General features: G+C 46.1%; 1 protein-coding gene across 2 annotated transcripts in view; it reads left to right on the top strand.

Annotated features, from left to right (window-relative positions):
• Positions 1-25221, top strand: part of PGPEP1 (pyroglutamyl-peptidase I) — a 102254-nt gene extending 77033 nt beyond the window's left edge. The window contains exons 1-5 of one of the 2 annotated variants that reach the window (XM_056552017.1): positions 10388-10568; positions 20300-20352; positions 22357-22473; positions 23191-23423; positions 24378-25219. In XM_056552017.1, coding sequence (XP_056407992.1) covers positions 10535-10568; positions 20300-20352; positions 22357-22473; positions 23191-23423; positions 24378-24570 — 630 coding nt within the window. In that variant the 5' untranslated portion in view covers positions 10388-10534 and the 3' untranslated portion in view covers positions 24571-25219. Of the gene's footprint in view, positions 1-10387; positions 10569-20299; positions 20353-22356; positions 22474-23190; positions 23424-24377 lie in introns of those variants that run through there. The other variant, XM_056552016.1, reaches the window with a different exon arrangement.
• Positions 25222-25905: the final 684 nt, after the last annotated feature.

Genomic DNA, 25905 nt, shown 5'->3' with positions numbered 1-25905 from the left:
ATATAGAAATCATCCCCAGTCCATGCAGTATGTCCTCCTCCTTCACACATATAGAAATCATCCCCAGTCCGTGCAGTATGTCCTCCCCCTTCACATATAGAAATCATCCCCAGTCCGTGCAGTATGTCCTCCCCTTCACACATATAGAAATCATCCCCAGTCCGTGCAGTATGTCCTCCCCCTTCACACATATAGAGATCATCCCCAGTCCGTGCAGTATGTCCTCCCCCTTCACACATATAGAAATCATCCCCAGTCCGTGCAGTATGTCCTCCCCCTTCACACATATAGAAATCATCCCCAGTCCGTGCAGTATGTCCTCCCCCTTCACACATATAGAAATCATCCCCAGTCTGTGCAGTATGTCCTCCCCTTCACACATATAGAAATCATCCCCAGTCCCTGCAGTATGTCCTCCCCCTTCACATATATAGAGATCATCCCCAGTCCATGCAGTATGTCCTCCCCCTTCACACATATAGAGATCATCCCCAGTCTGTGCAGTATGTCCTCCCCCTTCACACATATAGAGATCATCCCCAGTCTGTGCAGTATGTCCCCTTCACACATATAGAAATCATCCCCAGTCCGTGCAGTATGTCCTCCCCTTCACACATATAGAAATCATCCCCAGTCCGTGCAGTATGTCCTCCCCCTTCACACATATAGAAATCATCCCCAGTCCGTGCAGTATGTCCTCCCCCTTCACATATATAGAGATCATCCCCAGTCCATGCAGTATGTCCTCCCCCTTCACACATATAGAGATCATCCCCAGTCCGTGCAGTATGTCCTCCCCCTTCACATATATAGAGATCATCCCCAGTCCATGCAGTATGTCCTCCCCCTTCACACATATAGAAATCATCCCCAGTCCGTGCAGTATGTCCTCCCCCTTCACACATATAGAGATCATCCCCAGTCCATGCAGTATGTCCTCCCCCTTCACACATATAGAAATCATCCCCAGTCCGTGCAGTATGTCCTCCCCCTTCACACATATAGAAATCATCCCCAGTCCGTGCAGTATGTTCTCCCCCTTCACACACATAGAAATCATCCCCAGTCCGTGCAGTATGTCCTCCCCCTTCACACATATAGAAATCATCCCCAGTCCGTGCAGTATGTCCTCCCCTTCACACATATAGATCATCCCCAGTCCGTGCAGTATGTCCTCCCCTTCACACATATAGATCATCCCCAGTCCGTGCAGTATGTCCTCCCCCTTCACATATATAGAAATCATCCCCAGTCCATGCAGTGTGTCCTCCCCTTCACACATATAGAAATCATCCCCAGTCCGTGCAGTATGTCCTCCTCCTTCACACATATAGAAATCATCCCCAGTCCATGCAGTATGTCCTCCCCTTCACACATATAGAAATCATCCCCAGTCCCTGCAGTATGTCCTCCCCCTTCACATATATAGAGATCATCCCCAGTCCATGCAGTATGTCCTCCCCCTTCACACATATAGAGATCATCCCCAGTCTGTGCAGTATCTCCTCCCCTTCACACATATAGAAATCATCCCCAGTCCGTGCAGTATATCCTCCCCCTTCACACATATAGAAATCATCCCCAGTCCGTGCAGTATGTCCTCCCCCTTCACACATATAGAAATCATCCCCAGTCCGTGCAGTATGTTCTCCCCCTTCACACACATAGAAATCATCCCCAGTCCGTGCAGTATGTCCTCCCCCTTCACACATATAGAAATCATCCCCAGTCTGTGCAGTATGTCCTCCCCTTCACACATATAGATCATCCCCAGTCCGTGCAGTATGTCCTCCCCTTCACACATATAGATCATCCCCAGTCCGTGCAGTATGTCCTCCCCCTTCACATATATAGAAATCATCCCCAGTCCATGCAGTGTGTCCTCCCCTTCACACATATAGAAATCATCCCCAGTCCGTGCAGTATGTCCTCCTCCTTCACACATATAGAAATCATCCCCAGTCCATGCAGTATGTCCTCCCCTTCACACATATAGAAATCATCCCCAGTACGTGCAGTGTGTCCTCCCCCTTCACACATATAGAAATCATCCCCAGTCCGTGCAGTATGTCCTCCCCCTTCACACATATAGATCATCCCCAGTCCGTGCAGTGTGTCCTCCCCCTTCACACATATAGAAATCATCCCCAGTCCGTGCAGTATGTCCTCCCCCTTCATACATATAGATCATCCCCAGTCCGTGCAGTATGTCCTCCCCCTTCATACATATAGAAATCATCCCCAGTCCGTGCAGTATGTCCTCCCCCTTCACACATATAGAAATCATCCCCAGTCCGTGCAGTATGTCCTCCCCCTTCACACATATAGAAATCATCCCCAGTCCGTGCAGTATGTCCTCCCCCTTCACACATATAGAAATCATCCCCAGTCCGTGCAGTATGTCCTCCCCTTCACACATATAGAGATCATCCCCAGTCCATGCAGTATGTCCTCCCCCTTCACACATATAGAAATCATCCCCAGTCCGTGCAGTATGTCCTCCCCCTTCACACATATAGAAATCATCCCAAGTCCGTGCAGTATGTCCTCCCCCTTCACACATATAGAAATCATCCCCAGTCTGTGCAGTATGTCCTCCCCTTCACACATATAGATCATCCCCAGTCCGTGCAGTATGTCCTCCCCCTTCACACATATAGAGATCATCCCCAGTCCGTGCAGTATGTCCTCCCCCTTCACACATATAGAAATCATCTCCAGTCCGTGCTGTATGTATTCCCCCTTCACACATATAGAAATCATCCCCAGTCCGTGCTGTATGTATTCCCCCTTCACACATATAGAAATCATCCCCAGTCCGTGCAGTATGTCCTCCCCCTTCACACATATAGAGATCATCCCCAGTCCGTGCAGTATGTCCTCCCCCTTCACACATATAGAAATCATCCCCAGTCCGTGCAGTATGTCCTCCCCTTCACACATATAGAGATCATCCCCAGTCCGTGCAGTATGTCCTCCCCCTTCATACATATAGAAATCATCCCCAGTCCGTGCAGTGTGTCCTCCCCCTTCACACATATAGAAATCATCCCCAGTCCGTGCAGTATGTCCTCCCCCTTCACACATAGAGATCATCCCCAGTCCGTGCAGTGTGTCCTCCCCCTTCACACATATAGAAATCATCCCCAGTCCGTGCAGTATGTCCTCTCCCTTCACACATATAGAAATCATCCCCAGTCCGTGCAGTATGTCCTCCCCCTTCACACATATAGAAATCATCCCCAGTCCGTGCAGTATGTCCTCCCCCTTCACACATATAGAAATCATCCCCAGTCCGTGCAGTATGTCCTCCCCTTCACACATATAGAGATCATCCCCAGTCCGTGCAGTATGTCCTCCCCCTTCATACATATAGAAATCATCCCCAGTCCGTGCAGTGTGTCCTCCCCCTTCACACATAGAGATCATCCCCAGTCCGTGCAGTGTGTCCTCCCCCTTCACACATATAGAAATCATCCCCAGTCCGTGCAGTATGTCCTCCCCCTTCACACATATAGAAATCATCCCCAGTCCGTGCAGTATGTCCTCCCCCTTCACACATATAGAAATCATCCCCAGTCCGTGCAGTATGTCCTCCCCCTTCACACATATAGAAATCATCCCCAGTCCGTGCAGTATGTCCTCCCCCTTCACACATATAGAAATCATCCCCAGTCCGTGCAGTATGTCCTCCCCCTTCACATATAGAAATCATCCCCAGTCCGTGCAGTATGTCCTCCCCTTCACACATATAGAAATCATCCCCAGTCCGTGCAGTATGTCCTCCCCCTTCACACATATAGAAATCATCCCCAGTCCGTGCAGTATGTCCTCCCCCTTCACACATATAGAAATCATCCCCAGTCCGTGCAGTATGTCCTCCCCCTTCACACATATAGAAATCATCCCCAGTCCGTGCAGTATGTCCTCCCCCTTCACACATATAGAAATCATCCCCAGTCCGTGCTGTATGTATTCCCCCTTCACACATATAGAAATCATCCCCAGTCCGTGCAGTATGTCCTCCCCCTTCACATATATAGAAATCATCACCAGTCCGTGCAGTATGTCCTCCCCCTTCACACATATAGAAATCATCCCCAGTCAGTGCAGTATGTCCTCCCCTTCACACATATAGAGATCATCCCCAGTCCGTGCAGTATGTCCTCCCCCTTCACACATATAGAAATCATCCCCAGTCCGTGCAGTGTGTCCTCCCCCTTCACACATATAGAAATCATCCCCAGTCCGTGCAGTATGTCCTCCCCCTTCACACATAGAGATCATCCCCAGTCCGTGCAGTGTGTCCTCCCCCTTCACACATATAGAAATCATCCCCAGTCCGTGCAGTATGTCCTCCCCCTTCACACATATAGAAATCATCCCCAGTCCGTGCAGTATGTCCTCCCCCTTCACACATATAGAAATCATCCCCAGTCCGTGCAGTATGTCCTCCCCCTTCACACATATAGAAATCATCCCCAGTCCGTGCAGTATGTCCTCCCCCTTCACACATATAGAAATCATCCCCAGTCCGTGCAGTATGTCCTCCCCTTCACACATATAGAGATCATCCCCAGTCCGTGCAGTATGTCCTCCCCCTTCATACATATAGAAATCATCCCCAGTCCGTGCAGTGTGTCCTCCCCCTTCACACATATAGAAATCATCCCCAGTCCGTGCAGTATGTCCTCCCCCTTCACACATAGAGATCATCCCCAGTCCGTGCAGTGTATCCTCCCCCTTCACACATATAGAAATCATTCCCAGTCCGTGCAGTATGTCCTCCCCCTTCACACATATAGAAATCATCCCCAGTCCATGCAGTATGTCCTCCCCCTTCACACATATAGAAATCATCCCCAGTCCGTGCAGTATGTCCTCCCCCTTCACACATATAGAAATCATCCCCAGTCCGTGCAGTATGTCCTCCCCCTTCACACATATAGAAATCATCCCCAGTCCGTGCAGTATGTCCTCCCCCTTCACACATATAGAAATCATCCCCAGTCCGTGCAGTATGTCCTCCCCCTTCACACATATAGAAATCATTCCCAGTCCGTGCAGTATGTCCTCCCCCTTCACACATATAGAAATCATCCCCAGTCCGTGCAGTATGTCCTCCCCCTTCACACATATAGAAATCATCCCCAGTCCGTGCAGTATGTCCTCCCCCTTCATACATATAGATCATCCCCAGTCCGTGCAGTATGTCCTCCCCCTTCACACATATAGAAATCATCCCCAGTCCGTGCAGTATGTCCTCCTCCTTCACACATATAGAAATCATCCCCAGTCCGTGCAGTATGTCCTCCCCCTTCACATATAGAAATCATCCCCAGTCCGTGCAGTATGTCCTCCCCTTCACACATATAGAAATCATCCCCAGTCCGTGCAGTATGTCCTCCCCCTTCACACATATAGAAATCATCCCCAGTCCGTGCAGTATGTCCTCCCCCTTCACACATATAGAGATCATCCCCAGTCCGTGCAGTATGTCCTCCCCCTTCACACATATAGAAATCATCCCCAGTCCGTGCAGTATGTCCTCCCCCTTCACACATATAGAAATCATCCCCAGTCCGTGCAGTATGTCCTCCCCTTCACACATATAGAGATCATCCCCAGTCCGTGCAGTATGTCCTCCCCCTTCATACATATAGAAATCATCCCCAGTCCGTGCAGTGTGTCCTCCCCCTTCATACATATAGAAATCATCCCCAGTCCGTGCAGTGTGTCCTCCCCCTTCACACATATAGAAATCATCCCCAGTCCGTGCAGTATGTCCTCCCCCTTCACACATATAGAAATCATCCCCAGTCCGTGCAGTATGTCCTCCCCCTTCACACATATAGAAATCATCCCCAGTCCGTGCAGTATGTCCTCCCCTTCACACATATAGAGATCATCCCCAGTCCGTGCAGTATGTCCTCCCCCTTCACACATATAGAAATCATCCCCAGTCCGTGCAGTATGTCCTCCCCCTTCACACATATAGAAATCCTCCCCAGTCCGTGCAGTATGTCCTCCCCCTTCACACATATAGAAATCATCCCCAGTCCGTGCAGTGTGTCCTCCCCCTTCACACATATAGAAATCATCCCCAGTCCGTGCAGTATGTCCTCCCCCTTCACACATATAGAAATCATCCCCAGTCCGTGCAGTATGTCCTCCCCCTTCACACATATAGAAATCATCCCCAGTCCGTGCAGTATGTCCTCCCCTTCACACATATAGAGATCATCCCCAGTCCGTGCAGTATGTCCTCCCCCTTCACACATATAGAAATCATCCCCAGTCCGTGCAGTATGTCCTCCCCCTTCACACATATAGAAATCCTCCCCAGTCCGTGCAGTATGTCCTCCCCCTTCACACATATAGAAATCATCCCCAGTCTGTGCAGTATGTCCTCCCCTTCACACATATAGATCATCCCCAGTCCGTGCAGTATGTCCTCCCCCTTCACACATATAGAGATCATCCCCAGTCCGTGCAGTATGTCCTCCCCCTTCACACATATAGAAATCATCCCCAGTCCGTGCTGTATGTATTCCCCCTTCACACATATAGAAATCATCCCCAGTCTGTGCAGTATGTCCTCCCCTTCACACATATAGATCATCCCCAGTCCGTGCAGTATGTCCTCCCCCTTCACACATATAGAGATCATCCCCAGTCCGTGCAGTATGTCCTCCCCCTTCACACATATAGAAATCATCCCCAGTCCGTGCAGTATGTCCTCCCCTTCACACATATAGAGATCATCCCCAGTCCGTGCAGTGTGTCCTCCCCCTTCATACATATAGAAATCATCCCCAGTCCGTGCAGTGTGTCCTCCCCCTTCACACATATAGAAATCATCCCCAGTCCGTGCAGTATGTCCTCCCCCTTCACACATAGAGATCATCCCCAGTCCGTGCAGTGTGTCCTCCCCCTTCACACATATAGAAATCATCCCCAGTCCGTGCAGTATGTCCTCCCCCTTCACACATAGAGATCATCCCCAGTCCGTGCAGTGTGTCCTCCCCCTTCACACATATAGAAATCATCCCCAGTCCGTGCAGTATGTCCTCCCCCTTCACACATATAGAAATCATCCCCAGTCCGTGCAGTATGTCCTCCCCCTTCACACATATAGAAATCATCCCCAGTCCGTGCAGTATGTCCTCCCCCTTCACACATATAGAAATCATCCCCAGTCCGTGCAGTATGTCCTCCCCCTTCACACATATAGAAATCATCCCCAGTTCGTGCAGTATGTCCTCCCCCTTCACACATATAGAAATCATCCCCAGTCCGTGCAGTATGTCCTCCCCTTCACACATATAGAGATCATCCCCAGTCCGTGCAGTGTGTCCTCCCCCTTCATACATATAGAAATCATCCCCAGTCCGTGCAGTGTGTCCTCCCCCTTCACACATATAGAAATCATCCCCAGTCCGTGCAGTATGTCCTCCCCCTTCACACATAGAGATCATCCCCAGTCCGTGCAGTGTGTGCTCCCCCTTCACACATATAGAAATCATCCCCAGTCCGTGCAGTATGTCCTCCCCCTTCACACATATAGAAATCATCCCCAGTCCGTGCAGTATGTCCTCCCCCTTCACACATATAGAAATCATCCCCAGTCCGTGCAGTATGTCCTCCCCCTTCACACATATAGAAATCATCCCCAGTCCGTGCAGTATGTCCTCCCCCTTCACACATATAGAAATCATCCCCAGTCCGTGCAGTATGTCCTCCCCCTTCACACATATAGAAATCATCCCCAGTCCGTGCAGTGTGTCCTCCCCCTTCACACATATAGAAATCATCCCCAGTCCGTGCAGTATGTCCTCCCCCTTCACACATAGAGATCATCCCCAGTCCGTGCAGTGTGTCCTCCCCCTTCACACATATAGAAATCATCCCCAGTCCGTGCAGTATGTCCTCCCCCTTCACACATATAGAAATCATCCCCAGTCCGTGCAGTATGTCCTCCCCCTTCACACATATAGAAATCATCCCCAGTCCGTGCAGTATGTCCTCCCCCTTCACACATATAGAAATCATCCCCAGTCCGTGCAGTATGTCCTCCCCCTTCACACATATAGAAATCATCCCCAGTCCGTGCAGTATGTCCTCCCCCTTCACACATATAGAAATCATCCCCAGTCCGTGCAGTATGTCCTCCCCCTTCACACATATAGAAATCATCCCCAGTCCGTGCAGTATGTCCTCCCCCTTCACACATATAGAAATCATCCCCAGTCCGTGCAGTATGTCCTCCCCCTTCACACATATAGAAATCATCCCCAGTCCGTGCAGTATGTCCTCCCCCTTCACACATATAGAAATCATCCCCAGTCCGTGCAGTATGTCCTCCCCTTCACACATATAGATCATCCCCAGTCCGTGCAGTATGTCCTCCCCCTTCACACATAGAGATCATCCCCAGTCCGTGCAGTATGTCCTCCCCCTTCACACATATAGAAATCATCCCCAGTCCGTGCTGTATGTATTCCCCCTTCACACATATAGAAATCATCCCCAGTCTGTGCAGTATGTCCTCCCCTTCACACATATAGATCATCCCCAGTCCGTGCAGTATGTCCTCCCCCTTCACACATATAGAGATCATCCCCAGTCCGTGCAGTATGTCCTCCCCCTTCACACATATAGAAATCATCCCCAGTCCGTGCAGTATGTCCTCCCCTTCACACATATAGAGATCATCCCCAGTCCGTGCAGTGTGTCCTCCCCCTTCATATATATAGAAATCATCCCCAGTCCGTGCAGTGTGTCCTCCCCCTTCACACATATAGAAATCATCCCCAGTCCGTGCAGTATGTCCTCCCCCTTCACACATAGAGATCATCCCCAATCCGTGCAGTGTGTCCTCCCCCTTCACACATATAGAAATCATCCCCAGTCCGTGCAGTATGTCCTCCCCCTTCACACATATAGAAATCATCCCCAGTCCGTGCAGTATGTCCTCCCCCTTCACACATATAGAAATCATCCCCAGTCCGTGCAGTATGTCCTCCCCTTCACACATATAGAGATCATCCCCAGTCCGTGCAGTGTGTCCTCCCCCTTCATATATATAGAAATCATCCCCAGTCCGTGCAGTGTGTCCTCCCCCTTCACACATATAGAAATCATCCCCAGTCCGTGCAGTATGTCCTCCCCCTTCACACATAGAGATCATCCCCAATCCGTGCAGTGTGTCCTCCCCCTTCACACATATAGAAATCATCCCCAGTCCGTGCAGTATGTCCTCCCCCTTCACACATATAGAAATCATCCCCAGTCCGTGCAGTATGTCCTCCCCCTTCACACATATAGAAATCATCCCCAGTCCGTGCAGTATGTCCTCCCCCTTCACACATATAGAAATCATCCCCAGTCCGTGCAGTATGTCCTCCCCCTTCACACATATAGAAATCATCCCCAGTCCGTGCAGTATGTCCTCCCCCTTCACACATATAGAAATCATCCCCAGTCCGTGCAGTATGTCCTCCCCCTTCACACATATAGAAATCATCCCCAGTCCGTGCAGTGTGTCCTCCCCCTTCATACATATAGAAATCATCCCCAGTCCGTGCAGTGTGTCCTCCCCCTTCACACATATAGAAATCATCCCCAGTCCGTGCAGTATGTCCTCCCCCTTCACACATAGAGATCATCCCCAGTCCGTGCAGTGTGTCCTCCCCCTTCACACATATAGAAATCATCCCCAGTCCGTGCAGTATGTCCTCCCCCTTCACACATATAGATCATCCCCAGTCCGTGCAGTATGTCCTCTCCCTTCATACATATAGATCATCCCCAGTCCGTGCAGTATGTCCTCCCCCTTCACACATATAGAAATCATCCCCAGTCCGTGCAGTATGTCCTCCCCCTTCACACATATAGAAATCATCCCCAGTCCGTGCAGTATGTCCTCCCCCTTCACACATATAGAAATCATCCCCAGTCCATGCAGTATGTCCTCCTCCTTCACACATATAGAAATCATCCCCAGTCCGTGCAGTATGTCCTCCCCCTTCACATATAGAAATCATCCCCAGTCCGTGCAGTATGTCCTCCCCTTCACACATATAGAAATCATCCCCAGTCCGTGCAGTATGTCCTCCCCCTTCACACATATAGAGATCATCCCCAGTCCGTGCAGTATGTCCTCCCCCTTCACACATATAGAAATCATCCCCAGTCCGTGCAGTATGTCCTCCCCCTTCACACATATAGAAATCATCCCCAGTCCGTGCAGTATGTCCTCCCCCTTCACACATATAGAAATCATCCCCAGTCTGTGCAGTGTCAGAGAAGGCAGGTGGAGCTGAGGGAGGGGAGATGAGGGGGCTTGTACTTCCGCTCTCCCCCCTGCTCTGTCTTTGCTCTTTGCCCCTCCCCCACAGCTCTAGCTTCGGAAATGTTCTGAGAGCTGAGGGGAGGAGCGGAATGAGAAGCAAGTGTACACTCATATCAGCTGAGCAGAGTTCATTAGGTGACAGGACAGCGGGGTGGAGGGCAGTGAGCGGTCTACAAAACTATGGAGAAGCAAAGCAGGTGTGTGGTTGTCACTGGTGAGTTAAGACATGATGAAACCATATGGTTTCGGTTCTCTTACAGTCCCTGTATAATAATAGGTGATGTTGTTTAAAAATATAACTCATCATTTTTCTATTGCTCAGATCTAAATCGAAAGAGAAAGTGTCATGTTGTGAGTGGTGATTTGGGGGGGGTTCCATCTACCTTGCCATGCTGGAGAGTCTGTGACCGACCAATGCAAAGCCAGTGTTTCCCACCAGGGTGACTCCAGCTGTTGCAAACTACAGCTCTCCTCGTGCCAGACAGGCAAAGGCTGGGAGTTGTAGTCTTGCCAAGGCTGTATGCATACTTTGGTGAACCCTGTGCTTAGTTGAGTGCACATTCTTAGGACTGTTGGGGTCCGCACAAAGTATTCCACATGGACATTCCACTTCAGCAGAGTCCCATTGATTTCACACAGCAGATTTTCCATGCCAGATCTTTTTGCTGGGGAAATTCTGATTTTCGTTGTCTTTAGAAAGAATAAACAATCTATGAGAGAGCACATTTCCAAGCGAGCCTAGTGTCCGCCGGATTTTTCAAATGTGTTGAACGTCCGCTGTTATTTTGGACATTCAGCACATTTTACGCCTGTGTGAACATGGCCTTAAGCTATTTTCGCACAGTGGAATGGTATTCCGCAGGCAGCAGAGTGTCAGCAGAACATGCCGGCTCTAGGACCACTCAGAAATGCGCCTTCCCATAGACAGCAATGCATTTTTATACTACATCCATAAAATCTTTGAACAGGTTCAATGTTTTTGCAGACACCAGAATCATGAAATTCTGCCGTGTACACAGTGCAGCAGAATCCCATTAAAATCAATGAAACTCTGCTGCAGCGGAATGTCCATGCAGAATATTCCTTTGACTGAAATATGTCACTTATTTACTTAGGTGAACTAAGCCCAGTAGTGGTTAAAGGGGTATCCCAGGAAAAAAAACTTTATTTTTATTTTTTTATATCTGACTGCAGAAAGTTAAACATATTTGTAAATGAAATGAATTCTATTAAAAAATCTGAATCCTTCCAGCAGTTATCAGCTGCTGAAGTTGAGTTGTTCTTTTCTGTCTCACAACACTGCTCTCTGCTGACACCTCTGCTTGTCTCAGGAACTTTCCAGAGCAGGAGCAGCGAATCCCCATAGCAAAGCTCTAATGCTTCAGACAGTTCCTTAGACAAGCAGAGATGTCAGCAGAGAGCACTGTTGTGAGAAAGAAAACAACTCAACTTCAGCAGCTGATAACTACTGGAAGGATTAAGGATTTTTAATAGAAGTAATTTACAAATCTGTTTAACTTTTTGGAGCCAATTGATATAAAACATTTTTTTCCCCTGGAATACCTCTTTAATGAACAGTCCTGCCTTTTAATTTTTAGGCATCTGCTGTTGAGCCGTACAAATGTGCTAATTATGGTCAAGGGCCCACGAAGTCACCAATCTTGCCTTCATTCACCGTCCTACCACAGGGCAGCTCATGCATTGTAATTTACTGGTTTGTCATGGCCGCATCGGAGGTGTACTAAATTAGAAAGAAATGGCCTGTGCACCAAATGTTGGCATATTAACCCCTTAAGGATGCAGCCCATTTGGGCCTTAAGTACGCAGACAATTAAATTTTTACATTTTTGTTTTTTCCTCCTCGCCTTCAAAAAATCATAACTCTTTTTTTTTATATTTTCATCCACAGACTAGTATGGGGCTTGTTTTTTGCGCGACCAGTTGTCTGTTGTAATGCCGTCACTCATTTTACCATAATATGTATGGCGCAAACAAAAAAATACCATTTGTGTGGGGAAATTAAAAAGAAAAGCGCAATTTTGCAAATTTTGGAAGGTTTTGTTTTCACTCCATACAATTTACGGTAAAAATTACTTTTTCTTTATTCTTTGGGTCAATACGATTAAAATGATACCCATGATTATACACTTTTCTATTACTGTTGCGCTTAAAGAAAATCGCAAACTTTTTAACCAAATTAGTACGTTTAAAATCTCCCTATTTTGAAGACCTATAACTTTTTCATTTTTCCGTATAAGTGGCCGTATGAGGGCAAATTGTTTGCGCCATGATCTTTTCTTTTTATTGATACCATATTTGCTTATATAGAACTTTTAATACATTTTTTATAAAAAAAATTTGGGGAATAAAATGTTATAAAAAAAAAAAAAAAAAAAAAAAAAAAAAAGCATCTATTTTGGACTTTTTTATTTATTTTTATGTTCACGTCGTTCACCGTGCGGTATCATTAACATTTTATTTTAATAGTTCAGATATTTACGCACGCGGTGATACCAAATATGTATATAAAATATTTTTTAACACTTTTGGGGGTGAAATAGGGAAAATGGGACAATTTACGTTTTTATTGGGGGAGGGGTTTTTTCCTGCACTGTCCTGCGTTACGCTGTGCGCTGCGCAATGACGAGTGATGTCCTCAACGCGACATCACAGTCGGTGCGCACAGTGACAGCTCAGGACGGCAGTCAGAGCACGGACCCCGGGAACAGGTAATTATAAAACAGGGAATGGGGCAGTGGTTAAACTCAGGACGGGCAGGGGGAGAGAATCTGTCTCTGGGCGGCGGGGGGGCAGCGGCGGTGGTAGCGTGGACCCCGGGAACAGGTAATCATAGAACCGGGGATGGGGGAGGCAATGGGGCAGTGGCAGTGGTTAAACTCAGGACTGGCAGGGAGGAGAAAAGCGGGTGGCGGCAGTGGCGGTCTCTGGCCCCGAAAAAGCCGCTGCAGTTCATTGATTTAAAGCGCCCGCTTTAAATCATTGATCTGCAGTGGGTTCTGTAGGGCTGGGGGGGGGGGGGGGGCTGGCCAGGGAAGAGTGGTGGAATAGCCGATAGCTTTTACCGATATTCCGGTATAAGTTATCGACCGGAAAGTCCACAGCTTATTGGTATCGGCCCTAATCTGATGTGTACGCTTTAATGGACATCTGTCCTCAGTTTCACCTGCACTAACCTGTCAGTACAGACAAATGTAGCTTTAGGTCACAGCACAGAATACCAGAAATCTGGAGTGTAGAAGGCTCAGAAGTTTATTGTCCAAAACACAGGGTACAGATGCAACATTTCGGCAAAGCACCTTTATCAAGCATGCTTTATTCTGTGCTGTGACCTAACGCTACATATGTCTGCACCGACAGGTTAGTGCAGGTGAAACTGATGACAGATCTCCTTTAACATGACAGGTTCCCTATGAGGGGTTGTCTCACAGACAGATATTACATTGCTGTATTTGATCATGTAAACCTGTGGTCACCAAACTGTAGACCTCCAGTTTTTGCAAAACAACTCAAAGAAGTTGACTGTCCAGGCATGCTGGTAGCTTTAACTTAGCAACAGCTGGAGGTCCACGTTTTGTAGACCACTGATGTAAACATAAGGCTAGGTTCAGACTATGGAATCTCCAAGCAGAAAATTTCTGCCCGGAGATTCCGAGTGGGCCAGCGCTGACTGAATCAGTTGGCGCTAGTACTGTGCAGACACTGCAGTCTCCAATAGACTGCAATGTGTTCTGCGAGTATTTCTGCCTGAAGAAAGAGCACCGCCATTCTTCAGGCAGAAATTTCCAAGCGGATTTTCCATTCACAAATTCCACTTCACAAATTCCGAAGTGTGAATTTGTGAACGGAAAATCATTCACTACACTATACATTTTAGCAAGCGGAATTAAGGAAATTCCATAGTCTGAACCAGTTTTTTGATATTGATGTACATTCCTTTTATGCTGCCCTCTGTTGTTCCTCTGTTCTCTAAGGACATGCTCAGTAGCTAAGTTAGACCACCTGGTTTCTAACCACCATGCTTTTGTGTAAGCCAGACCAAGAGTGGGCCAACTAGAGGTGTTGTCTTTTCCCTATTTTAGGGATTCTAGCGATAATCGAGAGTCCAAGCAATTTGCCCTCCATCGATAAGCTTTCTAGGGATAAGGCATAGCAAACTGAGATTGAAATGCCCTATTAAAGGGAACCTGTCATCTCTTTCTGCCTAAACCAGGAGTCATTGGGGCACTCCCGGGTGGATTCTTCCAGCCTTGATTGATCTCTTTATACCCAAACAGGGACAGATCTGTCAATCAAACCTGATGGGGTGATGAGAAGCCACCAGGGACCACCCTGATAACTAAAGGTTCAGGCAGCATGAAAAATGACAGGTTTCCTTTAAAAGCACAACTGTCATCATATTTTGACTCCTCCCAGTCTACTATAATGGTGTTCCAGATGATTATAAGGTGACTGAAGTCATACCTTTATCACTGTTTGTTCTTCTTTTCTTACTGATAAAAACCTTTTATCCAGCAGTCAGGCACAGTCGGATAGGCGTGGCTTGGGGTTCGCAAAGCCCGCCACCGCCACGCCTATCCTGCCTCCCAGCACTGTCTTACTACACAGTGCATGCGCCCATCCCCTGGCTCTAAGGTGCGCGCACCGCCGTCCTCACTGCCTCTAGTACAGCACTTGCGCACTGAGCGCATAGAGGTCGGGAGCGAGCAAGCAGTCACTCATTTCAGGACGGTGATGTAAAGTTTACCTTGATCCGTAGAAAACTTAGAGCACATGCGCAGCACTACGCTGACAGTGTAGGGCTAATGAAGGCAGCGTTAGTAGCGGAGCCCTGCGCATGCGTAGTTGTCCGTACTGCGATACGTAGAAAACTAAGAGCACATTTGAAGCTTTCCTCCGCTACGCAGTTAACGTAGAGAGGCTAGCATACGAAGTTAGAGTAGGTAGCGTAGTGTAGAAGGCAGGGAGAGAGGGAAACCAGTGTAGGGTTAGCGTAGGTTAACGTTAGTGTAGCGTAGCTAGCTTGGTTTGTAACATAGTTAGCGTAGCTTAGGTTTTATAGTGAAAGGAGGTAGGTTATAGGTTAAAGTAAAGAGACTACAACACCAAGCATGCCCAGGCATGCTGGAAGTTGTAGTTGTGCATGTTTTACAGTGAAGAGACCACAACTTCCAGCATGCCCAGACAGCTAAAGGCTGTCCAGGTAGGATAGGAGTTGTAGTTTTACACAGGTATAGAGTACATAGCGTAGCGTAGTGTTAGCGCAGCTTTAGTATATTCTTAGTTCAGTTTTAGCATAGTGTAGCGTAGTGTTAGCACAGTTTTAGCAGTGTCAGCGCAGTGTCAGCGCAGTGTCAGCGCAGTGTCAGCGCAGTGTCAGCGCAGTGTCAGCGCAGTGTCAGCGCAGTGTCAGCGCAGTGTCAGCGCAGTGTCAGCGCAGTGTCAGCGCAGTGTCAGCGCAGTGTCAGCGCAGTGTCAGCGCAGTGTCAGCGCAGTGTCAGCGCAGTGTCAGCGCAGTGTCAGCGCAGTGTCAGCGCAGTGTTACAAAGGTGTACTGTAGTTAGCGCAGTGTTACAAAGGTGTACTGTAGTTAGCGCAGTGTTACAAAGGTGTACTGTAGTTAGCGCAGTGTTACAAAGGTGTACTGTAGTTAGCGCAGTGTTACAAAGGTGTACTGTAGTTAGCGCAGTGTTACAAAGGTGTACTGTAGTTAGCGCAGTGTTACAAAGGTGTACTGTAGTTAGCGCAGTGTTACAAAGGTGTACTGTAGTTAGCGCAGTGTTACAAAGGTGTACTGTAGTTAGCGCAGTGTTACAAAGGTGTACTGTAGTTAGCGCAGTGTTACAAAGGTGTACTGTAGTTAGCGCAGTGTTACAAAGGTGTACTGTAGTTAGCGCAGTGTTACAAAGGTGTACTGTAGTTAGCGCAGTGTTACAAAGGTGTACTGTAGTTAGCGCAGTGTTACAAAGGTGTACTGTAGTTAGCGCAGTGTTACAAAGGTGTACTGTAGTTAGCGCAGTGTTACAAAGGTGTACTGTAGTTAGCGCAGTGTTACAAAGGTGTACTGTAGTTAGCGCAGTGTTACAAAGGTGTACTGTAGTTAGCGCAGTGTTACAAAGGTGTACTGTAGTTAGCGCAGTGTTACAAAGGTGTACTGTAGTTAGCGCAGTGTTACAAAGGTGTACTGTAGTTAGCGCAGTGTTACAAAGGTGTACTGTAGTTAGCGCAGTGTTAGCATAGTTTTACACAGTTAGCATAGTTTTATACAGGTGTAGTGTAGTTAGCGTAGGGTTAGTGTGGTATTACACAGGTGTAGCGTAGTTTTAGCGCAGTTTTAATGTCGGTAGCGTAGCATAGTGTTAGCTACACTATACCTGTGTAAAACTATGCTAACTTAGTTTTACAGGCAGATAAAGCATAGTTTAGAGAGTGTAGGTTAGCTTAGTCATACAATGGGGCTAGAACTCCTGGTATGCCTAGACAGCCAAAGGCTATCCAGGCAGGATGGGAGTTGTAGTTTTGCAAATGTAGCAGAGGAAATTGTGCTGTGCTACGTTAACATAGCAGAGGAGAGTTCGTCCTTGTACGTTAAAGTAGCAGAGGCAGTTGCGCTTTGCTACGTTAATGTAGCAGAGGCGAGTGCGCCCTGAGCTGCGCTAGTTAGTTCATTAGGGGTATACAGCCATCTATATAGATGGCTGTATACGGTGATCAAAAGGCCACTTACCCACCTCCGTTCCTGCTCCTTCACTAGACGTGGAGCAACTCAGGAAGATGAAAGAGCTGGGCCGGGGGTGGTAAGTTATGCTCTCCAGGGGAAGAACCCCCAAAAATGTACTAACCCATTTTTTTGTGTTTTTCTTCTCATCTCATTTCAGATACGTGGCTATGTCTGATTCGGTGGACTAAAACGATGACCTGCATTTTTTATTTTATTTTTTTTAGAAAATGGTTAACAAGGGCTGTGGGGGAGTGTTTTTCCTAATAAAAATGTTTTGTGTGTGTTTTTAATATTTTTTTTTATTACTTTACCGGCTTAGTAGTGGAAGCCGCCTTATAGACTGAGTCCATTACTAAGCCAGGGCTTAGCGTTAGCCCCAAAAACAGCTAGCGCTAACCCCCAATTATTACCCTGGTACCCACTGCCACAGGGGTACCGGGAAGAGCCAATACCAACAGGCCCAGAGAGCCAAATATGGTGGTCTTGGGCCTAGGGCCAGTAACAATGGTCCTCACCCACCCTGGAAATGTCACTGTTGCTGGTTGGTTGGTATCTGGCTGAAAGCCCTTGCTTAGTAATGGACTCTGTCTATAAGACAGCTTCCACTAATAAGCCTGTAAAGTAATAAATAAAAAAACACAAGTTAAAAAAAATGTATTAGGAAAAACACTTCCCACAGCCCTTATTATCCATTTTATTAAAACAAAACACAAAAAAATTGGTTAGTACATTTTTTGGGGTTCTTCCCATGGAGAGCCTAACTTACCACCCCCGTCCCAGCTCTGTCATCTTCCTGTGTTGCTCCACGTCTAGTAATGGAGGTAGGTAAGTGGCCTTCTGATCACCGTATTCAGCCATCTATATAGATGGCTGTATACCCCCTAATGAACTAACGCAGCTCAGGGCGCACTCAACTCTGCTACATTAACGTAGCAGGGCACAACTGCCTCTGCTACTATAACATACAAGGACGTACTCTCCTCTGCTATGTTAACGTAGCAGAGCACAATAGCCTCTGCTACTTTAATGTAGTAGAGCGCAATGGCCTCTGCTACATTTACAAAACTACAACTCCCATCCTACCTGGACAGCCTTTGGCTGTCTTGGCATGCTGGGAGTTATAGCCCCTTCACTGTGTGACTAAGAAAAGCTACACCCTACACTACACCCTTTATCTGCCTGTAAAACTAAGTTGGCTACACTACACCTATGTAAAACTGCTAATCCTAGCTATGAACTATGCTAAAACTGCGCTAACACTACGCTACAATACAACACTAACACTATGCGAACTACACTACACCTGGGTAAAACTACACGAACGTTACGCTAACTACACTACACCTGTGTAACGCTATGCTAATTACGCTAAAACTGCGCTAACACTACACTACAATAAATACGCTAAAACTGTGCTAACGCTACTCTAACTAGGCTAAAACTGCACCAACACTACACTAGGCTAAATACACTAAAACTGCGTTAACACTACTCTAACTACTTTATACTGGTTTAAAACTACAACTCCCATCCTGCCTGGACAGCCTTTAGCTGTCTGGGCATTCTGGGAGTTGTTCCCTTCACTGTAAAACATGCAAAACTACAACTTCCAGCATGCCTGGGCATGCTGGGAGTTGTAGTCTCTTTACTTTAAAACCTATAACCTACCTCCCTTGGCTATGAAACCTAATCTATACTAACTACGTTACAATCTAAGCTAGCTATGCTACACTAATGTTAAACTACGCTAACCCTACACTGGTTTCCCTTTCTCCCTGCCTTCTACGCTACCTACTCTATCTACTCTATCTACCTAGCCTCCCCACCCTAGCTGCATAGAGGAGGAAAGCTGCGCATGCGCTCTTAATTTTCTATGAATCGTAGAAAACGGCTTGCTCTGTACGGACAACTGCATGTGCAGAGCTACGCTACTAACGCTGCCTACGTTAGCCCTATGCCAGGGCTGGCATTAAGGCGGGGCAAACTGGGAAATTGCCCAGGGCCCCCATCCTGTCACAATCTTTTCGGGACACAAGGATGTCCCAGTTACCTCTCTGCGGCCCCGCGTTAACTTTAAAAGCACAGGGGCCGCCGGGAGGTAGTGCACGCAGTGACGTCACTGACGTCCCGTGCGTGCGCCCATAGGAACGGAGGAGCGGAGCAATGAGGAGGAGGACACGCGCTGGCCGGCATGGTAAGTGACCAGCGGCACATCATCTTCAGTGCTCTGACCACCGCACCTCCGGTCCCAGGACCTACTGCTATGGCCTATAGGCCATAGCAGTAGATCGTGACCCCTGACGGTGGAGCGGTGGATGGAGCCCTGAAGTGGGGCAGTACACAGACATACAGCCTCCAGCCATACACTGGATATGGCTGAAGGCTGTATATCTGTGGGGGAACTATATTCCCAACCTAATGTCGGGGAACTATAACCTAATGTGGGAAGGAACTATACAAAAATATAAAACTGTACTATTCTGATCCATATAACTCTTAAATTTTTCTGTATATGGGGATGTATGAGGGTCATATTTCGTGCAGTGATTTGTAGTTTTTATCGGTACCATTTTTTGTTTTGCTGGGACTTTTCGATAACTTTTTAGTATTTTTTTTTTTTTTTTTTGTATTTGAAGTGACCAAAAATGTGCAAATCTGGTTAGTGCACTATTACGACTTTTGGGGCCCCACTTTTGATTTTGCCCAGGGCCATGCTAAGCCTAAAACTGGTCTTGCCCTACGCTGTCAGCGTAGTGCTGCGCATGTACTCTAAGTTTTCTACGTCCTGAAATGACAGAGCGAAAACTCGCTCCCGATGTCTATGCGCTCAGTGCGCATGCGCTGTGTAGTAAGACACAGTGGTCCGAGCGCTGGGAGGCAGGATAGGCGTGTCAGTGGCGGGGCTTTAGGAACCCCAAGCCAGGCCTATCCGACTGTGCCTGAGGTTTTTATTAGTAATAAAAGAACAGCGATAAAGGTATGACTGCAGCCACATTATAATCATCTGGAACACCATTATAGTAGTCTTGGGGGTCAAAATATGATGAGTTACGCTTTAAATTTATCAAACTATTTTTCCCTTTGTGCATGAACCACTATCTGTGAACTCTGTTTTTATGTAAATGAATCTGTCTATAAAAATGAGTATGTTCCAGATATTATGTTTGATACTGCACATCACAATTATGTATATTATGACTTTGCAGGGTTTGGACCATTTGGGGAGCATGCTGTAAATGCAAGCTGGGTGGCTGTACAGGTAAATGTATATTTTCAGTGTCTCGTATAGAATATTTCCTATTCAGTGGCATACGTTGAATTAATAATTCTGGATACGTCAAGTAGCTTTTTATGAGACTGTTTTGTATATGAATTTTAGTGTCACCATTTTGGGGTACATATATTTTAATGATTAGCTTTTAAAGGGAAACTGACAGATCAAGGCCACTAACCTGAATATACAGGTGGTTAGGTGGGTGATCCTGAGCAAAACTGTTTTCTTTACCCCAATCCGTTCAGCAGTTCCCAATATATAGCACAGTCTTGCAATGTATAAATGAATTTTTAGCTGCTCTGGAGGTGGGTTAGAAGACTATCTGCACCTCTGACCCCGCCCCACTCATCAATGTTCATTTCCCTGTCCTAGATAAGAGGGTCAGCATGAACTAGGGGGTGGCATCTTCAAACCCACCTCCAGTGAGAGTTCAGAGAGCAGATTCTGGTAAGGAATGCATAGTTTTACACAGGATCACCCACACTAACCACCTGTTTGTTCTGTTTATAGTAGGGTTTAGAGATGAGCGAACTTCCAGTAAATTCGATTCGTCACGAACTTCTCGGCTCGGCGGTTGCTGACTTTTCCTGCACAAATTAGTTCAGCTTTCAGGTACTCCCATGGGCTGGAAAAGGTGGATACAGTCCTAGGAGACTCTTTCCTAGGACTGTATCCACCTTTTCCAGCCCACCGGAGCACTGGAAAGCTGAACTAATTTATGCAGTAAAAGTCAGCAACCGCCGAGCCGAGAAGTTCGTGACGAATCAAATTTACTGGAAGTTCGCTCATCTCTAGTAGGGTTGATCCATCTGTCAGTTTCCCTTTTTAAAATGCATCTGTCACATAAAATAGGCTTGTGAAGATGCATACATGGTGCAGTAGGGCTCTAGTAAACCCTCTTGGAGTCTACCCCCAACAGTCCTGGATGGACTAATTCTCCAGGGTCGTAAAGGCTCTCTCCAACGCAGTCACACCTACTCCCCCTTTCATTTGACTCTGCACATCCCCCCTGAAAATGAGAGATTGTGACGTAAGTGGAGAGTGGCGTTGCGGCCCCTGGAGCATAGCATATAAAAAAAAAAAATTAAAAAAAATACATTGTGGTCATTAATGGATTAAACTTCATGAAGCCTGGAAATGGTCTTTTCTTATTTGCCTAAATATCAACTAAAGAAAACATGTCAGCAGATTCATGCTGCCCCAACCACTGCAGTAAGAAGTATCCAAAGGCTCCCTTATAACAATGAACTATTTTTCAAAAAAAAAAAGGAAAAAAAAGCGCCAGGCTCAAGGAGAGTCCTACCTATAACATGAGGAAAAGAGCTACCTGTTACGCCGAGCGCTCGCAGCGTTCTCCTGTTCGCAGCGCCCCGGTCAGACCTGCTAACCAGGAGCACTGCGATAATGTCCCTAGCCGTGATGCGATGCGGGACATCTGCGCTGTCCCGGCGCGCGCGCCGGCTCTTCAAGATTTAGAGGGCCAGTGCACCAATGATTGGTGCCTGGCCCAATCAGTCTAATCAGTCTAAAAATCAGTTCCCAATTGCTCCTAGGTCTAAAAGTGTAGTAGCCAAATGATAACGTTTGCTTCCATTGATGTTTTAGTGGTCATCTAGAGCCACGTTTTGCAGGCACCATTGTTTCTTAGAAAGATCCCTAGCACTGTCCCTTTGCAATGAACGACAGGCTTTATGAACATGTGTATTTCGACCTACAATCATTTTGTCAAAATGTATCCACATTACATACCTAAAAAAGATAACTTAGTTTGATGTATGGATTCCAATGGATAGAACATGCCAGACAAAAATGAAATAAACTGTAGGATACATGGCCTTATTGAGTGGGGTTTGTGTTAGTGATCTCAAATGAAGTTGTGTGCATGAGTCTTTAGATTCTAATAAGTTACTGCCTGCTTTCATGTTATGAATCTGGGGAAAGTTCTTTTACATTTATTTATTTTTTTGTACAATTTTTATTTTTTTTCAGGAACTGAAGAAGTTAGGCCTTGGTGACAGGGTTGATCTCCATGTCTATGAAGTTCCAGTTGAGTATCAATCTGTGCAAAGGTTAATCCCTGATTTATGGGTAAAGCACAGACCTCAGGTAAACTTGTGAAATTATTTACCTAGTTTATTATTAATTATTTTTTTGCCCTCGCCCTATAGTGTAAAAAAAAAATGCAGTTTTTTCCCTACCGAAAAATGTACTGCGTAGAAACGGAAGCCCCCAAAAGTTACAAAATGGCGTTTTTTCTTCAATTTTGTCGCACAATGATTTTTTTTTTCCGTTTCGCCGTAGATTTTTGGGTAAAATTTCTGATGTCATTGGTGGTGCAAAAAATAAGCCATCATATGGATTTTTAGTTGCATACTTGAAAGGGTTATGGTTTTTAAAAGGTAAGGAGGAAAAACAAAAGTGTAAAAACTGGAAAATTCTCCATCCCCAAAGGGTTAAACATTCTGGAATAAGGGGAAGATTCATCAAGACGAGTGTGGAGGAAGAGCGGTGCAGTTGCCCATAGCAACCAATCAGCTTTCTTTCTTTCATTTTAAAACAGGCTTGTGAAAAATGAAATGAGCAATCTGGTTGCTATGGGCAACTGCACCACTCTTCCTCTACACAGGTTTGGATAAATCTCTATTTATATAAAGTGTCTTATCATGGTACATAAATCCTACAGAACGCTGTATCTGGACCCTGTTTTTTTTATTTTTTTTTGTATGACATATCTCCTTTAAATTAGGAAAAATCCATAGGTTACAGATGACTTGTTGGTTGTCTATATTTAATAAATATTTTTATTTAAAAAAATTTTCATAGCTCATTGTTCATGTTGGAGTTTCTGGAATGGCCACAGCTATAACACTAGAAAAATGTGGCCACAATAACGGCTATCTTCGTCTGGACAACAGCCTGTTCTGCCCAGATACACAGTGCTGTGTGGATGGAGGCCCAGAATGCTTACAGTCTTCTATTAACATGGATGTTATTTGCAAGAGAGCCTCAGCAGCAGGACTAGATGTTCAGTTTACAGTATCTACAGATGCGGGCAGGTACATAAATTGTATGTTTTATATATAACAGATATGTTTTCTTATACTAGAACAGTTCCCCCCCCCCCCCCCCCCCCCCCCCGAAGTAATTGTGAATTGTTAAATATATTTCATGAAACTGGGTTAACCAACCTTTCTCACCTGAGAGGTTAAGGATGTAGAAAGCTTTGATACCAATGGCACTTTTGTATGTAACTGCTCTACCCTGTTTTCTGAACAGAATAACACGTGATATACTTACAAATTCGTACCGTGTAACAATCTGCTTAGATTCCCAAATTTCAATATGAAGTGAACCTAATATTGTGTGCCATGCCTTTCATCTTTGTGTCTTCCCTGTGGATTTTTCATTTTTTAAAGTGTTTTTAAAGTGTTTTTTTCTTTATTAACAAATCTGTAATACATTTTTGGTGCAGTTAATTTGAGTACCCTTTCAAACAGTGTGCTATAATCACATATCCAGTTTCTATTTATAGGGCAGCATGCTTCAAACACCACCACCCCAAAGCTGAAAACGTAAATTTTTTGCCATTGAATTGAAAAATTCACTCAGACTTAAAGGGGTACTCTGCCCCTAGACATCTTATCCACTATCCATCTTCGCTGCGGAACCCCAGACATAAGGTGACTGGTGATGCGGGGCGGAGGCCACAGCCACGCCCCCTTAATGCAAGTCTATAGGACTTGCATTGAGAGGATGTGGCCGTGACGTCACGAGACTTCAGCGCTGAACCTAACGCTCCAAACAAATGCCGGGTGCAGCAGGGAGATCGCGGGGGTCCCCAGCTGCAGGATCAGACATCTTATTCCCTATCTTTTGGACAGGGGATAAGATGTCTAGGGGCAGAATACCCCTTTAATTCTCTATCCTCCTAAACTCTTGTCTCCCAGTTGTCTTCCTTTATATTACACATGGATACGTAGTATTTTAATAGTTTGCCTTTCATTTGACAGGTATCTGTGTGACTTCACTTACTATAGATCTCTGTATGAGAGTCATGGCAAATCAGTGTTCATCCATGTACCTCCTTTAGGGAAGCCATACACAGCAGCGCAACTGGGAAGAGCACTGCAGATCATTCTACATGTGATTTTAGACATTATGGAACAATCAGAGGACCAGATCAACTGTGATCACAATCACTGACAAGAAGCAAGATCGTCTGTTTAACTAATAATTTCTGTATATAAGGAAAATGTAATGGTCATGTTGATGATAACTTAAAGGGGTGATCCAGCATAAGAAAAACTGCGCCTCATTTGTCTGCAGGTTGAGTGTGGTTTTGCTGCTCAGTTTCATTGAAGTGATTGGAGCCAAGTTGTAATACCACTTACAACTGGCAGACGGGTGTGGTGCTATTTTTGATAAAATGAGTTCTGTTTTGCTATTGCTGGATAACCCCCTTAACTTTGCCATTTGTTTAGGTTGTGAATTTGCGAGTCTGCCATGCCCAAATGTGATTGATGGCAGACGCCAATATAATGAGGAGTAAAGGGATGATGTATTAGGGAAATGTGTTTTGACTGCTTGTTTTTTTAATTATTATTCAATAAATCTGCAGTTTTAATGGGAAAAAACATTTTAGAATGAATAAGGAACTATTATCCTTAGGATGACTGCAAAAGATTTAGTATTTTCTAGCCCTAAACCTATGATATTTGGACAAAAATCTTGTATGAAATACAATTATGTCCAGAGTGTTGTACTGCAGATGAAAAACCTCCTTAGGCTGGGTTCACACTACGGTTTGTCATTACGGTTCCCGTATACGGCTGGGAGGAGGGGGGCGGAGCTTAATCGCGGTGCCCGCACTCAGCCGTATTCGGGAACCGTAGTTAATGTATGTGTATGAGCAGACCGGAGTGAACCGCAGCCTCCGGTCGGCTGCTTTTTCGGCCGTATGCAGTTTCCCGACCGCAGGCAAAAACGTGGTCAACCACGTTTTTGCCTGCGGTCGGGAAACCGCATACGGCCGAAAAAGCAGCCGACCGGAGGCTGCGGTTCACTCCGGTGGGCTCATAGACATACATTAACTATGGTTCCCTATATGGCTGAGTGCGGGCGCCGCGATTAAGCCCCGCCCACTCCTCCTTCCAGCCGTATATGGGAACCGTAATGACAAACCGTAGTGTGAACCCAGCCTTACTTTATTTGTTTGAAATGCATGTGCATGCATGTTGCTGTTTATTGGGTATAAAAGCTACACTGCCATTGTACTACTTAAAGAAGCAATTTAGCAAAACAAGGTATTCCTAGGTGATGGATAATGTCTGATTGGAGGCATCTTATTAGTGTACATTTGCACATATTGGTCCAGATTTATCAAACTGTGTGAGAGAAAAAATGGAGGATTTTCCCAGAGCAACCAATCACAGCTCGGCTAACTGGCTCTGGTAAAGTGAAACATGAGCTGTGATTGAGGTTTATGAAGTAGAATGTATGGTGGACCTATGAACACTGCCATATTTGTAGGTAGAATTT

This window comes from Hyla sarda, chromosome 1 (genome assembly GCF_029499605.1).
Source record: "Hyla sarda isolate aHylSar1 chromosome 1, aHylSar1.hap1, whole genome shotgun sequence".
In the NCBI taxonomy this organism is placed as follows: domain Eukaryota; kingdom Metazoa; phylum Chordata; class Amphibia; order Anura; family Hylidae; genus Hyla; species Hyla sarda.
Note: the sequence above shows the minus strand (reverse complement) of the source record. Positions and strands in the feature narration are given on the sequence as shown.